The following is a 23,582-nucleotide window of genomic DNA, read 5'->3' as shown; positions in this document are numbered from 1 at the left end:
CTCGACTACCTATCTGACCGATTATTTGCTGAATGTGTCATTTACTCTTCACTCGCACTTATAATAGTATAATATACCCTAATACTTTTGCGGTTTGCCCGTTTTAGATTTACTTTGAAGTGGTTCGACCTTCTTTGTTTTTAAATAGAGCAGTAACCCTGGATTTCGTAAATATATGACATGCTTTGACATATGGTTATGTTAGAAATGTCAATGATTTTTTGCTTTACTGTTAATATTCATATATTTATTTAAATTTTGAGGATTCAACAAATGGATGATGCACAAAAGTGTGTTTTATCTTGATTTCGTTTATTTATTTACCATTATATAACAACAAGTCGAAAGCGGCCGCTTTTGGATCAAAGTAGCAACTGGCGTTTGTTAGGCGCGTGGGTTTGATGAGTTGATGACGTTCGTAAAATCCATTTAAAATCGTCATATCCAGGGGTACTTCTGAATGAGACGAGCCATGCCCATAAGTGCGTACGTGGCATATGGCGTAGGTACTCCCTTAGAAGTTCACCTATGATCCGCAGTGGGCGACTGGATGCAAAAATGATGATGATAACTTTGATTAAAGTAAAATAGCGGAAGATAGGTGACGCGCTATTTTACTTTAATCAAAGGATGATAACAAATGTAGACCTGTAGGTACCTATATCGTTTTCTACAAACATTTTTCGTCTTCTTCGCTAGGTTCTCTGATCAACGTTCCTACAAGTCCCTCGCTAGCCATCACATTACATTTGATGAAGTTTCTAAGCAAGTGCATCACTTGAGGGATGTTATACTATGGGACATTCAGAGTGGATTTGGTAAGCAATTTATATTTTTCAATCTTGTTGTAGTTAGTAGATGGCTGTGGGATTTTACATGTCAATAATATACATAGCAATTTATAAATTAACTTAGTATTATGTAAGCAAGCGACATACAGTTTGGTATACTTAATGTTATTAATTACATATTATTTTTGTTTAGGTATTATTATACAATACATTTCGTGCACTCGTCACTTTTACATTTAATCTAATTTAAAGTGTTAGGTTTAGGTACCTACACGAGTCGACAAACTCTTCGATTGTATAACAAGCGAGGTTTAATAATAAAGTTTTAAGGCGATTGTTAAAAACAATGTCGCTTTCTATTTGTTTTATCTCCACGGGTAGTGAGTTATACAATCTTGCACCCACGATAGCGAGTGACTTCCGGGTCTTTGCGTATCTGCAACGTGGAACTACTAATAGATCACTTCTACGAGTACTGGAATGAGTGGTGTATGTGCTCAAGTTTGCTCTCACATATTTACAGGCGTTTAGGATATATACATACACTCGGGAGTGTTAAAATTTTAGAATCCTTAAAAAGTTCTTTAGCTGGATAGTCGTATGTCTTTTTCATTATGATTCGAATGGCTCGTTTCTGCATGATGAAGGCCCTGTCCCGATCGGCCGCGGTGGCCCAAAAGTCAACGCCTTGAATTAGTAACGAATGGAAATATCCGTAGTATGCTTTTTTAATATTTTGAAACGACAAACTTGGTGCGAGTCTCGATAGTGCGTAGCATGCCGACGATAATTTATCGCATAAGGAATCAATGTGAGGGGACCATGTTAGTCCAGAATCAATAGTGTATCCTAGGTATTTTACCGCGTTAACTTCAGGTACCTTGATGTTATTGAGCATGATGTCGAACTGACTATTATTCTGTCTTAGCTGAAAATGTACTATGTTGGTTTTTTCAGGATTTAGCATCATTCCATTCGCGGTGAACCACTGATATATTTGATACATTGAGTTATTTACTTTCGCTTTTAAAGTTTCAAAGTTATCGGCACTTACCAGTAGGCACGTGTCATCCGCAAATGTCACGAATTCTATATCCTGACAGGCAGTCGAGACGTCGTTAACTAAAATTAAAAACAAGCAATTACCCATTGTTGAGCCTTGAGGGACAGAAGAATCGCCTATTTGTTCCAGGTCGCACTTTGAATTTATGATATGCGTACTTTGCTTCCTATTTTTCAAGAATGACCCTATAGTGTCTAGGAAAGGTCCTTTAACACCATACCGAGTCAATTTTTCTAATAGCAGCATGTGGTCGATCATCTCGAAGGCGCGCGACAAGTCGCAGAACATCGCTGCGACCTGTCGCCCGGCCTCGAGGTGCGTCAGCGTTCTCGCCATGACGTCACGCGCCGCGTCAGCTGTTGACCGCCCGGGCTGATAGGCATACTGTTGCTTGTTAAGTAATTTGTTCTTGTTGAAATAATTCATCAACGACGAACACATGAGACTCTCGAATACCTTCGAGATGATAGGTATTAGGGAAATAGGCCGATAACTTTTTTCCTGTTCCATGTCGCCTTTGCCTTTATAGATAGGTTGTATTTTAATTAATTTCAGAGCGTCGGGGTATGTACCGTTATATATACATTCATTGAATAAGACAAGAAGGATAGATATAACCACTGGTGGTAGATAATCAAGTAGATAGGTGGACATATCGTTTATATCTTGTGATTGTTTCCTCTTGATCTTTTTCAATGCCTGCATGATGTCGCTAAGGGAGTAGGGTTCAAATTTAAAAGTAGGTATTAGTGAGGGTAAGTACTTGTCTAAATACTCGAGTGCAGTACGAGCGCACGGTTTAACGTTGTTTTTGTTAGCATTTATATAATACCGGTTTAGCCGGCGAGCGGCATCGGCGGCCCGCGCGTCATTGGAATCGCCAGCTGACTTAGAGATAAGAACGTTTATTGCACTATTTTTGTTATTTCGGTTTTTACACGTTTCGGATGCAATCACACGCCATATGCTGCGACACATATCAGTATTTGAGTTTTCTATTTGATTATTTAAGTAGTTGCTACGTGAGTCTCTTAAAGAGTTCCAATATAATGTTTCGTTTTTTAATAATTTTGAACGTGATTCGCTATCGTGAGGGTCGCGTGATATATTTTGTTTGAGTTTACGAATGTTAAATCGTAATTGTCGAATCGTGTCAGTAACCCAAGCACAACTGTTGTTTTTTATCAACGTTTTCCTGAGCGGGAAACAAATATTAAAGTAATGTTTTAATACGTTAATAACTAGTTCTATTTTTTTGCTAGGACATATACATTTATCACAAATGTGATTCCAGTTATATAGTTCAAGGTTATTTACAAAGTTATATATACTAGAATTCGTAAAATTTCTCTTCAAAATATGCTTATTTGATAATCCTTGTTTGAGTATTTTAACGGTAACATTAATGCTTAAGTGGTCAGATAGGTTTAATTCATCAGAAAACACATTTTGAATATTACACATCGATATATTTGTAAATGCGTGATCAATACATGTGCTAGATAGATTATTTATTCTGGTAGGTATTTTGATTAACTGTCTGAATCCAAATTGGGTAATAGTATTATTCAGGTTTTTATTAAGATTACATTTCATCATTAAGTCGATATTTATATCACCAATTAGTAACACATTATAATTTTTGATTGCATGCATACTCAATAATTCGGATAGTTTTGATAAATATAATTGTACATCACCGTTAGGAGGTCTGTATATGCACACTATGATAAGATCTGCACCGATACACTCGATGGCACATAGTTCGATGTTCATTTCCACGGATAGTGCAGATATTTCCTTCCTCTCCATTGTTACCAGGTCAGTTTTGGCGTAGATACAAGTACCTCCTCCTTGTCGCGATGTCCTGCAGTACTGGGCACGTAAACTGTAGTTTTGTATGTTTACAGATGATATTTGATTGTCCTCGAGCCAGTGCTCGGTCAGGCATAGACGAGTTAGAGTCCGGCGCGGGCCTTAGATTACTCTACCAAAGTATCGTGGCCCACAGCATCGAGTTGTCATCTCAAATCTCAATCTGAAGAACCGACGCACCACGATTGCGACCGCATGAATGACCCAATAATTACCAATCCGAAGTAAAACCTAGGATTTAGCCAACCAACGGCGGTACACGCCCGAAGAGACCGAAATTATTACATTTCGGTTTTTTACCGATTGGCGTCACAGGTTTTAATGGTTTTTGGTGGATACTTAGTAAATAGAAATACATAATACCTACAGTGGAGTCCTATTTTTATGACGTGTTAACGGATTATCGATTAACTTTAACTTCCGATGGCTGTGGGAGGGGAATAGAAGTGGAGAAAGAGGGCCTACCCGAAGGGTAGATACAGTTATAGAGGCATATCCAGGATCCGAAGTCCAGGCTTGCATGCAAATGACGCAGATTGTTGCGTGACTGAAAGAAAGTGGTTCTGGTTCATTAGCGTATGTGTTAATCACGACACTCAGCAATGAGGACACGACTGGAAAGAAGAGTTAGTGTGCACCCATACCTGGGTGCGTAACCACCTTGCCATTGTCTCTGTCGTCCTGAAACGGAAGACTGATAGAGAAAAAATGTCCGAGGCTAACAAGGCCGTCAAAATTGCTACCAACTAAATATTAATTGTTCGTGTTGTCTATAATTTAGGTAATTTAATTTTAACTAGCTCCACGATCAACTGTGACTAATGGCTACCTAATTCGGCGAGTAGAAGAATTTCATTGGAACTATTATATTTTCTTCATTCTATAACTTACCGAACTGTCTCCGCGTAGGTACATCAGAATAAGAGAAAGGTAAAAATGTAAATATCTTACGATTTGTAGCACCTAAGACACTCGAAAGTACTTCAACATTTAGTAAAAATTTTTACTAAATATCCACCATCTAATATTTTATATTCGTTGTCTGGTTTTAAAGATATTCAGACATAACTTTTCTCATACAAATGTATCAAGTAGGGTGACCACACTATGTCGGCTCCTGATTTTCCCCACCTTCCCATTGTCATATTGAGATTGGGGAGTTTCGTTCAATTTTGATAATAGTTTACCGGATTTGTAAGTGGGAGCGAGAAAAGAATAACTATTTCTCGCTCCCACTTACAAATCCGGTACGCTCATCTGTTAGCGCGATTAGATTACCAGGTTCTGGTTTCTTACTAGTGAAGTATTATATTCTTTGTTTCTTACCAATTATCATTCATGTCCTTTTTAATGCATGCATGTCGATATGGTTATTATCCTGACGTCGATAAAAATTACACAATACACATCATCACTAGGCCAAGAACATAACCTAAAAACAGTTTGCAGATGGATAATTAATATGGTATTAGTTTAATATTATCAAAATTGAACGAACGATACTCCCCAATCTCAATATGACAATGGGAAGGTGGGGAAAATCAGGAGCCGACATAGTGTGGTCACCCTACTTGATACATTTGTATGAGAAAAGTTATGTCTGAATATCTTTAAAACCAGACAACGAATATAAAATATTAGATGGTGGATATTTAGTAAAAATTTTTACTAAATGTTGAAGTACTTTCGAGTGTCTTAGGTGCTACAAATCGTAAGATATTTACATTTTTAACTTTCTCAAAACGTGTGGACTGAGTGAGCACTTACAAAAATTTATTATAAAAAAACCTGACACGTTAGTGGTTCGTTTTGTATTTTACAAATTCCCATTTCACTTTTACTAAACTATACACATATAATAGCGGTCTAAATCTTATGTTTTTCATCAAAATTCGGCTTTTCAAAAGTGTGTGGATTGAGTGAGACATCAGAATAAGAGCGCCCTCTTGAAAATAGTCGTATATTTCTGGTCATACTTTATAAAATAATGTACAGTCAGCTGCACAGAAAAGTCGCCCCCTTTCATACAAATTTGTGAAATTTGCAAGATCAAAGTAGATTCATACAAATTTCTACTTTTCTCTGCAGCTGACTAATTACCACGTAAAACTTTCATTGGACATGTTAACCTCAAATTTCTTTATAGAGTCGCAATGTCAATGTTACGACCTGGATGAAACGACTTTCTTCCATCACTTGATGTTCACGAAGTATTGGTTTATCCGCGTGTCGAGCGTCAACAAGAAACGATTCTGCCTGATGTTGCTTGAGCAGGACGTTCCGTGCGCTTGGACGCTGTCGCTGTTGTTGAAGTCTATCTGGAATTGTCGTCCGAAGGATGCTGTTTCGTCGCACGCTGAGTAAGGCCGTTTTCACATTATCCGATCCGATATCGGATGTCGGCAGGATTTCAATGGAAAAAATCCAAGATGGGCCTGTAATGTATATGACATATTATGATATCGGTCTGACATGCGTTATCGGATCGGATAATGTGAAAACGCACTAAGTTGAACCATCTTTAAGTAACAGTTAGTTAACATGACGATCGTATCAATTCCTACTCATCATTCTCCTTTCGTTATCTCGGCATGAATTAATGAAAACGGACTTACAAGACCTTATTGGAATTAGTCCGGTTTTCCTCAATCGAAAAGCGACTGGCAAATAGATATCAAATTACATTCGGTAGGTATCAATTCCTACTCTCATTGCAAAAAATATTTGAGCTTGTATATTGCAGTTCCTGCAGGATTTGATGTACCTGGCAAATATTATGCTTATGTTATTCGCTTTGTCAACTAATCCCATGATTTACCATAGATAAACACTAGTTTTAACCGCCGCCTCAAATCTCTCAAGGAAGGAAGGTTCTCAAGTCGTCTGTACGTTTTTTTTTAATTTTTTTTATGTTTCTTCCACGATATCTCCGTCGTTACTGGACCGATTCTGAAATTTTTTTTTTGATTGAATGTATATGCATACAGATTGGTCCCATTTTTCTCAGAACCCAGTTCTGATGTTGGTATCCTGGAGAAATCGAAGGAACTCCTCAAATCTGAAAGGCACACATATGGTGATTTTTGTGTTTTTTAAGGAACAGCATACATTTACGTACGGAACAGTGATATTTGGTGCAGTGGAACTGCTGATGATGGTCAGAACGGAACTCCTCAAATCTGAACGGCACGCTTATAGTGACTTTGATATTTTTATAAGAACAGCATGCACTTACGTCTAGAACAGTGACATTTGGTGCAGTGGAACTGCTGATGATGGTCAGAACCGAACTCCTCAAATCTTAACGGCACACTTATAGTGACTTTGGTATTTTTATAAGAATAGCATGCATTTAAGTTCAGAACAGTGACATTTATTTAGTTATGTTTGTTAAGAATATTGAGTTTTCAAGTCAAATTTTGTCAAGCTTCGATTTCATATAATCGGATTCATGAGGAATTGAGGAAACTCCTCAAACCTTAACGGTACATACGTATATTGATTTGTGTTGCCATCAAATCATCATCCTCCTCCTTGCGTTATCCCGGCATTTGCGACGGCTCATGGGAGCCTGGGGTCCGCTTTGACAGCTAATCCCAAGATTTGGCGTAGGCACTATAGTTTTATGAAAGCGACTGCCATTTGACCTTCCAACCCGGAGGGTAACTAGACCTTATTGGGATAAGTCCGGTTTCCTCACGATATTTTCCTTCACCGAAAAGCGACTGCATGGCAAATATCAAATGACAAATGTGTTGCCATCAAATAATTAAAGTATTAAAAGCAACTTTAAAAAATACCTACACATTTCTAGATAATCCAACATTCGCAAGTAGCTTTCATCAGAACCCCAAAGGCGGCGGTTTTTTTTTCTTCAAAATTATACGAAAACGACTCCTCTAGACATTCGGGAAATGCACTAGATAGGTATTGATTATTTTCGTATTCTTCAGACCCACTATATGGACCAGTTATGATCAGACTCCTTTGGACCACAACAGAGCGGCAGTACCTTTAGAGATGCTTGTGGAAGTCATGGAAGCAGATCGGAGATTTTTTCGAGCCCTAGACTCGGTATAATTCAAACTTTTCCCATTTCATCCATATCTTATCCAAGCTAAATATTAAACGTAGGTATAGGTATTAATAGTTATTTGTTATACAAGGGGGCAAAGTTGTATTTTAACGCCGAGTGTGGAACTGAAAAACGAGAAAGTGAAAGGATTCTATAGTTGAACCACGAGCGAAGCGAGTGGTTCGAGAATAGAATCCTGAACTTGCGAGTTTTTTAACACACGAGAAGTAAAATACATTTGCACCCGAGTGTAACACAAAACTTTTCCCCTCACTATAGCGAGGAAACTACAACGCAAAAAATGCGTTTATCACTGCTTCCAGTAGTTCCACAGGTGGTAAATCATCTTTATTACTAGATTCACCTATTTTTATCAATTTTAAAGCAGTTAATTTGACTTTATTCAAGGTCAAATTAGTTTACCCACTAGTGGATAAAATGCGTTTTTACCCGCTGGTATTAAAGGACAAAACACGTGTTTCCGAGCTAGTGAGGGGAAAAGAATCAAACCACTTTACAGGATGGTCAAATCATATAACTTACATTTCAATGAAATTGACATTTTCTTGATGTCAGACAAAATCAACTTAATTAAATTACTCAAAAACAAACAAAATTGAAAGTCGCCCCAGTAGACCATACTATTATGTACTTACTACCATTCTTATTTGTCCTCAGAATTGTTTGATAATCAATCAATCAGTTTGTTTTGTAATTTGTTACCTACCTTTTACGTGTTACGTACCTATCTTTGTTAATAAAATTGTGTTAGTGCGTTACTGTATTCACAAACCTTTGTACTATTTCCATTGTTACCTTTTATTTAATATCATTGTTACCTTGCGCTGTATACCTGTAGATTTAAGTTAAATCTAGTAATCGGTGGACAATGTTGTTGGTCTCACACCTTACTATTGTTAACACTGTAATTCTCTATTAAGTATAACCTTGTGTGTTACTTTCACCCTCTCTTGAACGCTGCGCTTTGTTTGGCCAATATACGCACTTCCACAACTGCAATCTATCTTGTAGACACCCGGACTTTGGTACGGAATGACATCCTTAGGACTGCGCAAGAGACTCGCTACTTTAGATAACGGTGTGTATACAGTCTTAATGGAGACTTTTCTTAGTACTGATCCAACTTTATCCGTTATCCCTTTCACATACGGCAAAAACGACGGTGGGACGTCAGTCTTCCGCGACCACGGCCAGTGCAACCTGGCCGAAACGTTGGGAAAAAAGGTAAAAATAATGTTAATTAATCGCGTTCGACCTGTGTGTGACTTAAAATACTTGTGTGTTACTGTTTGTTGTCCCGAATAAATTGAAAAAAAAAAAAAAAAAAAAACAATTCTGTTAAACAGAGTCGCAAAGCTGAGTTCTTGTCCGAGCTGCTCAAGATCGCCGGTGGGCCCATCGTGTGGGCGGTATTTCACAAAGCCCAGACTATTTTCGACGACTATCGCGAGGACCAGCTGCAGAATTTGCTGGAATGTGCAGCGGTTATTGAGGTGCAGGAGAGTTCCATGAAAACGTCGATGCCGGCTGACGATAAGGTTAGTTCAGGGTACAAGTACCTAGTCAACGTCACAATGGCTTACGTTTCGTCGTAGCCACGGAAGGGGTGCGTCCCACGAGATATAACGTTAATATATATAATTTCATGTTACTAACGTTCAGCAGCAATAATGAACGTTAGATATAACTCATATAACACCAAAATCAATACTTTTGTAAGAAATAACGCTGAATTGCCATAATATTAGTTTTACATAACTTTTGTTAATATAACGTTTACGTTATTTAATTTCAGTTTATATACCATACACTACGTATACCGTTTACCATGCATAACATTTCTTAATATAATGTTTAAATTAGCTAATTTCAGTTTATATACCATACACTAAGTATACCGTCTACCATAAATAACATTACTTAATATAACGATTATATTAGCTTAATATCAGTTTATATACCATACCGTTTTCCATATATAACATTTAACTGTTGCTAACAAAGTAGGTTTAGGTTAGGTTAGAACTGCGACCCCCACACAAAACTGTTGCTAAGAAAGTAGGTTTAGGTTAGGTTAGAACTGCGACCCCCACACAAAACTGTTGCTAAGAAAGTAGGTTTAGGTTAGGTTAGAATTGCGACCCCCACACAAAACTGTTGCTAAGAAAGTAGGTTTACGTTAGGTTAGAACTGCGAACTCCACACAAAACTGTTGCTAAGAAAGTAGGTTTAGGTTAGGTTAGAACTGCGACCCCCATACAAAACTGTTGCTAAGAGAGTAGGTTTAAGTTAGGTTAGAACTGCGACCCCCACACAAAACTGTTGCTAAGAAAGTAGGTTTAGGTTAGGTTAGAACTGCGACCCCCATACAAAACTGTTGCTAAGAGAGTAGGTTTAGGTTAGGTTAGAACTGCGACCCTCACACAAAACTGTTGCTAAGAAAGTAGGTTTAGGTTAGGTTAGAACTGCGACCCCCACACAAAAATGTTGCTAAGAAAGTAGGTTTAGGTTAGGTTAGAATTGCGACCCCCACACAAAACTGTTGCTAAGAAAGTAGGTTTAGGTTAGGTTAGAACTGCGACCCCCATACAAAACTGTTGCTAAGAAAGTAGGTTTAGGTTAGGTTAGAACTGCGACCCCCATACAAAACTGTTGCTAAGAGAGTAGGTTTAGGTTAGGTTAGAACTGCGACCCCCACACAAAACTGTTGCTAAGAAAGTAGGTTTAGGTTAGGTTAGAACTGCGACCCGCACACAAAATTGTTGCTAAGAAAGTGGGTTAGGTTAGGTTATTATGCATTTAAAATCTTACACACAGAATGAACATTACGGCTTTTGATGTTAGATTAATTGAAAAATATTAATATATATATGTTATATATGTTATTAATATTAGGTATCCCAAACGTTATAAACATAGATCTTAGATATTATGAACATTGAACATTACACCTTTTGATGTTAGAATAATTGATTAATATATGTCATAAATATTAGGTATCCCTAACGTTATATACATTAATCTTTATATACACTGATATTATAGAGAATAAACATTATCCACTTCGAAATTAGATGATTTGCTATTATCGATTCTGTCGTAGCCACGGAAGTATAACTTAAAATACTCTCCCAATTGGTCTTTTTATACCGTATTAAATACCTATCTAGAAAACGCTATTGATTTTTTATGCTTCGTTGTATCTTAAATTGAATGATCCCCTTCGATTTTTTTTAAGAGATTTTAAATAAACGAGCAGAGAGGTCGCTTGATAGTAAGCGGCCACTGCTGCCCATAGACACCCGAAATGCCATGAAGGGGTTGACGGTGCGTTGCCGACCTTTAAGAGGGTATACGCGTTCTTTCCTTGAAGGCTTATTAAAGGTCGTATCGGCCCGGACATATCGACAGTTCATCTGAATCAGTGAATATGTTCAGTGCGTGTGTACTGTATGATAAATTGATAATACTTACATTGTTTTCAGAGCAAGAAGGATCAACCAAAACGTAAACTGTCTGCAAGTGGTACTGGTGGCGATGGCGGGATTTCTTATACTGCTACTAAAGATGCACACCTACATGTATGTGTCGTTCTATGCTTCAAGAGTCCTTACGGGCGATAGGGACGGCCCGATGTTTTATCATTTATCGCGCGACCATGATTGCCCTGCAGCTTCTTATTGCTATCGGTGTCAAGTACTTATCTAAGTTAGGTATCTATTTTAAATATGACGGTGTAATTGTGTGCAGTACAGTACCTACAAAAAAAATCGTACAAAAATTAAAAATAATTACAGTACGCTGAACCAAAATAATATATTACTTACAATACTATGTATCATATCATTTTCCTCAGAGCATTTTTCCTGTCTTTGTGTATACTACCTACGGTTGGCAACCCTACACCGCTCAATGTGGCATTTGCACGATACGGCAACGTGCCGCGGCGGCCGGCCGTGTCGCAGTTGTTAGCTAAGCTACCCTTGTGTGCGTGCGTCATGACACGATTCGCTGGTTGTTCTTTTAGGTATTTAAGTACTTTTAGGTGTTTAAGTACTTTTAGGTATTTAAGACGCTACAGGAGCGAAAATGGAAAGGAAAGGGAGCCCTTTCAATTTGGGAATTTTAGTTAAATATACTAGTGTTATTAACTAGATTTATCGAAAAAAAAATGTCCATTCAGAACAACTCAGTTAAAAGATATTGCGAAAAAATCTTTAAAATCGAGGTTCCGCTCTCGACTGTTTCCTCCTTCAAAACTTAATGAATCGTAAGTGCGTTTTCACATTATCCGATCCGATATCGGATGTAGGACCGATATCCCATACATTACAGGCGCCATCTTGTATTTTTTCCATTGAAATCCTTACGACATCCGATATCGGACCGGATAATGTGAAAACGGCCTAACGGAATTTAATTGCTAACAAAAATAATTGATTAGTCTATAATTTGGATGTTTAGATTATTGCAATACATTAAGACGCTACGGGAGCGAAAATGCTAAAATGGAAAGGAGTCCCCCTTTCAATTTGGGAATTTTAGTTAAATATACTAGTTTTATTAACTAGATTTATCGAAAAAAAATTCCATTAAGAACAACTCAGTTAAAAGATATTGCGAAAAAATCTTTGAAATCGAGGTTCCGCTCTCTTTTCCTCCTTCAAAACTTATTTAAACGGAACGAAATTTGAGAATCTGAATAAAAATGAAATAATCTGTGTCGGACCGTTTAGATTTTTTGGACAATTGTTACCGATCTTGAGTATCCCTTTTTCGAGCCATATTGAAAAATGCCGCTTTTAGAAATTTTTGATTGGATCTAGCATCTTTTAAAATAAGAATAGCAAAAAATATCAAAACGGTCCGACTCAGAAAAAACCGGCCAAGAGCGTGTCGGGCCACGCTCAGTGTAGCGTTCCGTAGTTTTTCGTATATTTCTCAAAAATTACTGAACCTGTCAAGTTCAAAACAATTTTCCTAGAAAGTCTTTATGAAGTTCTACTTTTGTGATTTTTTTCATATTTTTTAAACATATGGTTCAAAAGTTAGAGGGAGGGGACGCACTTTTTTTACCTTTAGGAGCGATTATTTCCGAAAATATTAATATTATCAAAAAACGATCTTAATAAACCCTTATTCATTTTTAAATACCTATTCAACAATATATCACATGTTGGGGTTGGAATGAAAAAAAAAAATATCAGCCCCCACTTTACATGTAAGGGGGGTACCCTAATAAAACATTTTTTTCATTTTTTATTTTTGCACTTTGTTGGCGTGATTGATATACATATTGGTACCAAATTTCAGCATTCTAGTGCTAACGGTTACTGAGATTATCCGCGGACGGACGGACGGACGGACAGACAGACATGGCGAAACTATAAGGGTTCCTAGTTGACTACAGAACCCTAAAAAAGATGAAATTAATACAATTTAAATATATGTTATTGAACCATAGAATGCCGTTCGCTAGTTTGCAGGTGGTACAGCGACATCTAACGAAAAATGTGGACATCAAAAAATACTTATACATTTTACGAAAACAAGTCATTGCCCAGTTTGCGGGGGTAACAGTGACATCTAGCGAACGACAGCGAACAACTCTATCGTTGAGTTTCCTAAACATATCCTAAGTACATTGGGTTTCTCAACAATAAATAAATAAATAAAATTTACTTTTTCTTTTGACTGAAAACACCGTGTTGATAACCTCTCTCTCCCTCCCTTTCTTCCCTTGGCTTCTGGCTGGCTTCCTAAACTTTGACGAGCCATAACATAATATTAAAAATGTAGGGGCTAAGTTTTGATTCCCATAGAAAAATTGAATTACGCGCCATTTCCAGTGCCAAGTTTCGATTGATCGTCATAGTTGACAGACGTCAAAAATACAACGTTACCTCTTTAGTTTTCTAACAGATGGCGTTAGTTATACAAAATAGTAAACGATGTTTTCTTACTCCTTAGAGTCCTAACAGATGGCGTTAGTAGTACAATATTGAACACAAAACTGAGATTTGATTTTTTTTAAATGACAATAAAATAATTAAATTACTATGTTTAAGCACAACTTCATAGGCGTGATAGTTTTTTCAAAAAATGTACCACAAGGTTCGGAACTTTGTCGACTATAGGAGGGCTTCGCTACCGCTCGCCCTGATAAGTAGGATACTGAAATCTTCTTTCTTCGTTGAGCCATCACAGCTAACTTTAACTTACAAACGGTCTTAAGCACCTACACTTCTGAAGGCGCTTAAGTCATTTTTGCTAATAAAAAAAAACCACAACGTTCTATGAACATTGGTCAAGTGCGAGTCGGTTTTCGACTTTTCCATACAAAGAACTCATGAGCGCCTGAACGACTATGATGGCAAAGTTAACGTTTCGAACTTTCAAGACTTTACGTATATATCTCGGAAACGATAAGAGATAGAGCAAAATGGACTTCAGATTTGGGCTTTCGGTGGCACAAATTCTATGTTTTCGTCAACAGACACCTTTTTTGGACCGATTTGAATAAAATTTTGCTCAGTCAATTTATAAACGGTCTTAAGCGCCTCCTTTTTAGTAGGAACTTAAGTCATTTTGTACAAATGAAAAAAAAATTGAACAAGTTCTAAAAAGAAAAAGACAGAAATGAATTTCTTTATACCTGTCCAACTCGATTACACAATTTTAAGACGTTTAGTAACTACTTGCAGCGGCAGTGAGTGAAATTCGTAATCTGAGTTTTTTTCTCTTAAGTCCGACTTACGCTTGACTGTAGATTTCTAATAGGTTTTCCTGTAATCTACATGGAGAGGGCTATCTCGTGTATTTTTTTGAAAATTTTACGCTAAGTAGTTTCGGAGATAAGGGGGGGGAATGGTCATTTTTTGCTTATTTTCTTAAATTACTTCTAAATTACCAAAACAAAAAATATAAAAAAATATATTTCAGATGCTGATAAAATGCTCTTTCATTTGATATGTAACACAATATAGTTTTAATAACTTTGATTTTTAATTTTTAATTTTACCCCCCAAAAGTGACCCCTGTGATTAAATTTCATTTAATTAAATTACATGTCCGTCTTTGGGCCACAGGTTTACATACGTGTGCCAAATTTCAAGTAAATCGGTCCAGTAGTTTCGGAGAAATCGGCTGTGACAGAGGGACAGACAGACACGCGAGTGATCCTATAAGGGTTCCGTTTTTCCTCTTTGAGGTACGGAACCCTAAAAATAATAATAATCTGTGTCGAAAAAATCATTGCTCTATCTTCAAAAACCAAGGAGGAAATAGTCGAGAGCGTTTGTATGGAGAACTGACCTGTATATCGTGTCGTCTTAAGAAATCTGATTTCAAAGGTTTAGGTAGGAAATCTAATCATCAATATTATTGCTGCAATGTAAAATTATTTTTTTTCTTTTTTCTCCGTGTTTTCTAACGCGCTTATTTTTAGGAGGCGGTTTTTTTTTCATGGTTTGTTTAAGGTACACATCGACATGCTGTAAACATTTTTTAGTTTTTCGTAAGTTAGTCGTTAACGGTGGTCTACAGCTAAAATTGATCTACGACAGAAATGATCTGTACATATTAAAGTAAGTAGGGAAGAAAACCGCCATGCTGAAGTGTATTTGTGCATGCCACGTCTGGCCCCTGTTTCAAAAAGGCTACAATTGTCAGTGACATATGTAGAGCGACAATTGTCGATGACAGGTGACAAATTACAATTTTATAAAATATTTTCTATAGAATTGCTTACAAACATGACAGGCATTTTGCTACAATTGTATGTATTACAATTATGTTGTGAAACAATAATTATTATTTCTAGGCGACATATTTGTAGAATTGTCGGTGAATCTCGACAGGAGGATTAAGATGTGTCGAATTGTGTGACAATTGTAGTAATTTGTGGTTGACATAGTGACACTATTAGTGGTAGTGACAGTAATTCCTACCTATAAACTTAGGTTTTCGTACTTAGTTAGGAGTTCCTGTTACTTCGCCGTCGATATAAGTTTCAATAATGCTACGTAAATATGAAATTAAATTTGTAGCAAACTACGGATATCTCAATTTATTTTTATCATTGTACCATCGGCAGCAATGTTAGTACCTTATTACAAGGGCATAAAGCCTACCGATGATTAGTTAAGAGTGTTGCTGTTAGTAAACGCTATTGGCCCCTTCGTAACATTATTAGTACTTAAGTATATTTTTGAGATTTCTCTGCGTTATATGTATTATTATACTAAATTGTGTTTTTAAACTTATGTATCATAAAAAATACTACATACCTATGTACCTAAATAGCTATCATTAATATTATTTTATACAAATACCCTCAAATTAATTTAAGCGTTTTTAAATGAACGAGTTCCCTTCGTATTTAGGTACACCGAATTCCAAATTCAAATATTTTTAGTTTAGTTAAGCATTTTAACTATTAGTTTAGAATAGTTTTAATTTGTTTTATTTGTTATTTGTATATTTTTATTGTAGTAATGGTCAACGTTTTTACTTTTTCTTATTTTATTCACGTTTATAAGAAATAAATTTTATGTATCTTAATAATTAATAATTCAAACTTATTAAATACTTAGTGTAGTGCCAAGTTAGATATATATCTTAGATATTTATATTTCTTTGCCATACACCCGTTTCAATCAAACGTTGAGCTATTACTTTATATTTAAGTATTAACTTTCATTGCGGATGTTAATTTGATCAAATTTATCAAATAACACGAATTTGCGGTCGGAAATCAATTTTAAGATAGTCATCTTTCTTATTATATCCATACTGCAATATTGTTTTTGAAACAAAATACTAACACATAACCAATGCCTAGGTACTTGATACTCATAAATAATGTTACCGAAGAAAATTATATAATGGTGGGAGAGGATTTAGGTAACGAATAGTTTTAAATAAGTTTTATCGAAGTTAACAAAGGCATTTATATTTATAGTCAGCCAATAAACATAAAAAAAATATCCATTAAATAAATTTACTTATTGCCATTTGAGTCAACTACTATTAATAATTTAATACATTTATACCTATGGTTAGTCGTGACAAATGTATTCTACAATTGTCGCACCTGTCAGCGTGGTGAAACTAATAATTCTACATATGTAATATTTTGTGACAATTGTCGCACCTGTCACCTATATGAAATTGGGGCCTGGTCTGTCGCATGCATGGTGAGACGACTTGGACGCCTTTATGAGTGACTGCATCAACTGCATGGCCGGAAAAATAACACCAGAGGGAGTTGAGGAAATCAAGGGGAGAGGCCTTTGCCCAGCAGTAGGGCACTATAACGGGCTAATTAAAAAAATCTGTACCAGTTTAATTTTAATCTATTTTTAAGAAATGTTCCTACTAAAATGTAGATTTAGCGAAAAAACGTACTTTTAACGGTTTTTCCAGTTGAACATTATTTTTTAGCTGCAAGCCACTATTTACGATTTAATCGATTTAAATAAAACTTGCCTACTAAATTATCCATTTGCATATTGATCGTAGCGAAAACACGCACGAAAACGACGTACGTTTTTCTGTTTTACTTTTTTAAAGGCACAGGTCACACGATTTTCATCAAATCTATGTCGTACCATTTAGGTTTTTTGGCTAATTGTTACCAATCTTGAGTATCACTTTTTTTGCGCCATAATGAAAAAGGCCGTTTTTGGAAATTTTTGATTGACTCGAGCGTCTTTAAAAATAAAAATATCAAAACGTTCCAACACAGATAAGATTAATAATTAATAACAATCTGACTAGGAACAAATCAAATTATTTTATTGAATATTTTTTTGATTTGTTTTTTAATAACCTAACAACAAAATTAAAATTTTGAAAAACTCCCCACCCCGACATAGTGGACCGATTTTCATGAAACATGGCTAAGAACACTCCCGACTAACTCAGCTTTCAGACAAAAAAACTAAATTTCCATCGGTTCATCCGTTCGGGAACTACACACAGACAGACAGACAGACAGACAGACAAACAGACAGACAGACAGACAGACAGACAGACAGACAGACAGACAGACAGACAGACAGACAGACAGACAGACAGACAGACAGACAGACAGACAGACAGACAGACAGACAGACAGACAGACAGACACGTCAAACTTATAACACCCCTTCGTTTTTGCGTCGGGGGTTAAAAATGTTATTATTTAAATCTACCCATCGATGTACCCATTGCGGAAATATAAATTAGAGAGGCACTCCATAAATGTCAATAAACCCTTAATTGCATGATTTTACTTTTTTTAACAATTTACAGATATATGACACCATGGTGGTATATATGCTGAGCACTGGAAAAATAATGAAAAAAACCGGCCAAGAGCGTGTCGGGCCACGCTCAGTGTAGGGTTCCGTAGTTTTCCGTATTTTTCTCAAAAACTACTGAACCTATCAAGTTCAAAACAATTTTTCTAGAAAGTCTTTATAAAGTTCTACTTTTGTGATTTTTTTTCATATTTTTTAAACATGTGGTTCAAAAGTTAGAGGGAGGGGGACGCACTTTTTTTCCTTTAGGAGCGATTATTTCCGAAAATATTAATATTATCAAAAAACGATCTTAGTAAACCCTTATTCATTTTTAAATACTTATCCAACAATATATCAAAAGTTGGGGGTACCCTAATAAAACATTTTTTTCCATTTTTTATTTTTGCCCTTTGTTGGCGTGATTGATATACATCTTGGTGCCAAATTTCAGCTTTCTAGTGCTAACGGTTACTGAGATTATAGTTGACTACAGAACCCTAAAAATCTATCACCATTTTTTTAATATGAAACAACGTAACTAAAAAAAGATGATTTTTAATAGCATATTGAAAAATTCGAATATTGCTTAGTATTATATCGTGAAAAACTGTACTAAATCTACTATTGATTCAATGTTTGTGATGCTTGGAAAAAAATCCATCACCAAGTAAAGAAGGGTTAAATATAAACGACACGAAGTTTAATTCGAACACAACAGTTCACAATTGCGAGCAGCGGTGACGCACCGCCAGTTTTAGGCGGCGCGGCGACGCGCCGCAAAAATTCTGCGTTGCGGTGCCGCGCCGCGAGTTTTTGCGGTGCGTCGACGCACCGCGAGTTCTTGCGTCGCGGTGCCGCGCCGCAGATTTCCTGCCGCAAAAACTGGCGGCGCGGCAACGCAACGCAGAATTTTTGCGGTGCGTCGCCGCAACGCGCCCATGTGGCCAGGCCCTTACGGTTTCATCTGCAGCATGGACTACTCCATTGGGCCTTTCGTACCTTATCCATCTTAATGATTCAGGCGCCCATTTCTCAAAACTGAAAGTTACAAGTTACAAGCGGAAATCTATTTCCAACTTGTCATATTAGACTACCGCTTGTAAATTGTAACTTGTAGCTTCGAGAAATGGGCCCCAGGCGGAGATTGCAATCGTCCGACGTATGAGACTGTTGATAAGTAGGTACCTGGTAATAGGCTAGTTTCCTACTAGTAAAATCAGCTTCTTTTTAAGAACTGTCAAAACGATTTGCTAATATGGAATTAATATGAAATACTGAGGAGTGACGTCACGGTCAATTCATTTACTTTATATGTTTCTCTTTGACTTATTAAATAGAAATAAACATAACTACTTACTGACCATATTTTTCTTCTAATTATGTGGTGCTTTATTTCGTGCACTGCATAAAATATTTTATTTTAAGTAAACTAGCCTATTCATTGATATTTTTCTAATAGTTGGAGACATGTTTAGCTCAATGGGCATCTATCATCAAGTCTATAAAAGACAGCCAAAAACTCGAGGAAGTCGAGATGATCTTCAGCGATGGCACGAAGCAGAGGATTTGGAAGATCAACAGACCTAAACCGGAAGTCACCGAGACTGTGGGTTATGTACGTATACTCTGGCATAATTACATAGTTTCAGAAGAAAATTCACCATATCCTATTGAAAATAAGTTGGCGCAAATTCTGTTCTTCTTATTCTTATGGTTACCTTTACAAAATTTTCAATACTCACATAAGTATTTCTTACTTTCCTGTTGCGCTGGCTCCGTGACCCGAAGTGGATCTTGCCTTCCGACGCTATACTCCGCCATTCGCTCCTTCTGTGCGATATTGTTTCTACTGTTGACAAACTGGGTGTTTGTATTTTAACTGCAGAATATACCAGTTCAGTCGTGTATTTATCGACACCACAATACCCGTACCTATGTTTGGGTAGAGGGTGCAAGAGGCCACTTAACCTCTCGTATGCTTAGGAGCAGATCTGCTCCATATTGTTTCAACTTTAACATGTAGTTATTATGACTAATATATTAATGACAATTTTTTGACAGACGCATACGAAAGGTTAAGGTTTTAGGGTTTTCGCTTGCGGAAGATACCTACACAAATCAGTTTCCGGCTATAAGTCAATACTTAGTTACTCATAAAGTGTTGCAATCATTTTTAAGTTTTCTAGCATATCGCGGCGCCCGTTTTTAAGCTGACCATCATATCTAGCTTCAGTTACTACCCCAAGCAGTGGCCAAGCGAATATTGAACTTCGTCCCCCGAGCACAGCTGCCCGATTGTGCGCGGGTCAATAGATACTGGGCGTACCTCGTCGAAGAACTAAAAGCGGAGCTTGCTGCACGACTCAGAATTGATCTGGAGATTGAGAAATTAACGGTATCACATTTCCAATAGCATTTCTGTAGGTTGATTCGAGTTTTTAGTCATAGACGGATCTTGATGATGGATCAGCAGCGTCCTTTTTAACTGAGAACTGGCCGTCTGTGTGGGTCAACCGGGCGTACCTTGTTGGAGAACTAAAAGCATTGAGAAGCTGACGGTACCGTTTGTCCAAGCAGTGCGTTTAATTTTTAGCATTTCTGTAGGTTAAATGTTGCTTTCGGTCCTGATGGTTCAAGTGTAATAAGATCGTCCTTTCTAACCGAAATTCCAACGATTGAAATTATACCACTAGAAAAATCTTCAAAATTAGCTATTAAAAAGTTATCCCAGTGCCTGTCTGTCCCCAATTACCTATCTGCTCTGCAACATTCGAAAATTTATTTTTTAACGAGACCGATACAGAGGTTTTGGTGCTTCTAGATCTGATTAACTTCAGTTTATGTAGTAGGTTATGAGAGGCTGAATTTTCTATTAAACTCGTTTCTTCATTCCAGGAAGTAATGCTCCGTCATGATACAATAAACACGATGAGTATGGAAACCTTCAGAACGATCACTATGAACACGGGCTCTTACAGTGCTCTCGCGTCTCGTCAGTGTACTAATAAGAAGCAGAATTACTCCAAGCAGCCTAGTCAGAAGTCTGGGGCTACAAATATTTTTAAATGCGTTTTGCGTGATACGAAAATTGTAAGTGCATTCATTGTGAACACAAAATATTTAAGAAAGTTCCTATTAACGGTAGACCCTCAAGTACCTATCATACAGATCTTAAAAAATAAAAAAAAATAAAAAAAATAAAAATCATTTATTTCAGACTCAGGGTCCATAGATGGTTAGTAGAACATTACAACTCTAAAGAACTAATATTAGTGCCTCTAAAGCCTCTGTTCGGTTGTTTTTCAGAAGTTGCCTCCAATTCGTAATCTAGCAGAGTTGTCTGAGAGGCTAGACCGCCGAGGCGCTGCCGACGACAGTTTGAGGGATTGGTGCAATGCTGTACTCACACAATACAATCGAAACAAGGATGAAGGCAATCTGCCCCCTATAAGATTAGAAGTGAGTAGACTTACACGTCTATCTGTTTTAATACAATTTTATTTTATTCCAAATAAGTATTATAACGTAATTTCAATATTTTATTACTGCTGATGCATGGGACGATGCATGCAATTGACTCATAGTAAAATTAAAGATACTTAGAAAGAATCTAAGAAGATTAAATAAAATCTATGGATTTGGTTTCGGTCCGCAGTTCGTCCTCCCTATATTATTCTTTCTCTTTCTTACAGTGTTCGGCAGAAGATGTGGGGATCATGGATTTTGCGGGAATCACTTTCCCATGTCCTTTGATGGGAATGAGCTTGAATCTGCCGCTCAAACCGCCGCTATACAAGGACCCTGCGGCTACGTGCGTCATTTATATTCACATATTAGTTGAAGTCCGTCAAGTCTTATAGAAGATATTAATTTTACAATTGTTTTCTAATGATAAACTTGTTGCATACATAATTAAATACACCCATTTTATCAGTAGAAAATGTAGAAAAAGCGGCAATCACACAATTTTTATTTCGCGCTTTTCTACTGTTTTAGTGGATGTTTTATAGAATCTGTATATCGTCACTACTTAGAAAAAAAAATACTCGTATCTTCTGTTACCGGAATTATTATTATTATTATATCTGATTATTTATTTCAGACCGTACAAGAAAAATAAAACTACGAACATTAATACCTCCAAAGTGAACTTTTCTAAATTATTCAAAAGGTCCTGCAAACGCTATAACCTTTGGAGCCGAGACTTTTCAAGTCTTTATACTGCTTCTAAAATTGCAAGTTATAAATCCCCAGTTTAAAACAATAAAGTCATGTTCTGAATTTTAAATGAGTATTTTATTTTGGATATTTTTCCGGACATCTACAATAATTAACGATGTAATAAAAATGTCAACGTTGGATCTGCGGGCGTCTCTATATACTAATATTACTCTTTGAGCATACTAGTCCCTATCGCACTTACAAATAGTGCGAAAATGACGGCCTGACTTTTTATCTTTAGGTAACCTTGTAAACACGTGGTCATTCTTTATGGCCAACCCTGCAGCCAGGGGGATCCCCTGGATCCGCGCTTGCTTGGATGTCGCTTTTTGTGTCAGCCCATCTGGCGGGGACGAGTCACGTCTGCTGGAAATAAAATCTGATAGTGTTTTATTGGGCAGGCATCCGGTTTTTTATCAGTTGGGCCCAAACGTAGCGATTTAATGCTAAGAGGTTGGTTACACTGAGAAGGAAATGATTCATACCTTGAGCTGAAGATATGACCTCGGTGGCTCTCTCGCCCATAAGCTCTCAGCACAGCTGATAGCTTCCACCGGATTATATGCCACCACCTGTATAGAAAATAGTTTTATGACCATGGGTCACTAAGATACACAACCTATGTATTTATAACATGAACAATTATTATTATAGTAATATCAAGAATATATTGAAGTATTATGACTGCTATTGTTTTTACTGTCTCAATCAATTGGGAAACAATCCTGAGGACTTGGTCCTTATTATTCCTTATCCATATGAGAATTATGATATATATGAATGTATTTATATTGTAGAATTATATTAGTATAGCTGCTAGTTCATCGTATGAACCGATCTGGGTTTAAAATAATAATAATAATATGGCTTGTAAAACATGGTATGATATAACCATATATTGGGTTTATTAGTATTGTTTATAACGCATAATATGATCTTATTTATATGTCAACTCATAAGTAATTGCACAGGTTGTAACACAACGTTACGCATTCGTTCGATAACCGTAAGAAGGCTACACAGCCTCATATTCAAATGTAATTCCTCTATTTCATCACCGACCATGGTGAAGGCAAGGCAATACAACCTCTATATGAAGGATAGCATCCTCATTCACTTTATAGGCCTCAGCCTCTAATAGTAAATAATCATGAGGACCTGGTCGCAACCATCCTTTTTCACCTTATAGGCCTCAGCCTCTAATACAGGTTGACCGCAGTCAGGCCGCAGCCTCTTATACAAGTTGACCG

General features: G+C 36.8%; 1 protein-coding gene across 1 annotated transcript; it reads left to right on the top strand.

Annotated features, from left to right (window-relative positions):
- The first annotated feature begins 216 nt into the window (after positions 1-216).
- Positions 217-22,395, top strand: LOC125233457. Its single transcript, XM_048139488.1, has 12 exons — positions 217-290; positions 700-818; positions 5,876-6,089; positions 7,683-7,803; positions 9,172-9,363; positions 11,311-11,406; positions 19,571-19,726; positions 20,339-20,506; positions 21,007-21,201; positions 21,418-21,570; positions 21,804-21,922; positions 22,214-22,395. Exons 1-12 carry the CDS (start codon positions 274-276, stop codon positions 22,368-22,370), a joined length of 1,707 nt encoding a protein of 568 aa, XP_047995445.1. The 5' UTR covers positions 217-273; the 3' UTR covers positions 22,371-22,395.
- The last annotated feature ends 1,187 nt before the right edge of the window (positions 22,396-23,582 follow it).

This window comes from Leguminivora glycinivorella, chromosome 14, assembly GCF_023078275.1.
Source record: "Leguminivora glycinivorella isolate SPB_JAAS2020 chromosome 14, LegGlyc_1.1, whole genome shotgun sequence".
Taxonomy (NCBI): domain Eukaryota; kingdom Metazoa; phylum Arthropoda; class Insecta; order Lepidoptera; family Tortricidae; genus Leguminivora; species Leguminivora glycinivorella.
The sequence above is the reverse complement of the archived record's forward strand: the minus strand, read 5'-3'. Positions and strand labels throughout refer to the sequence as shown.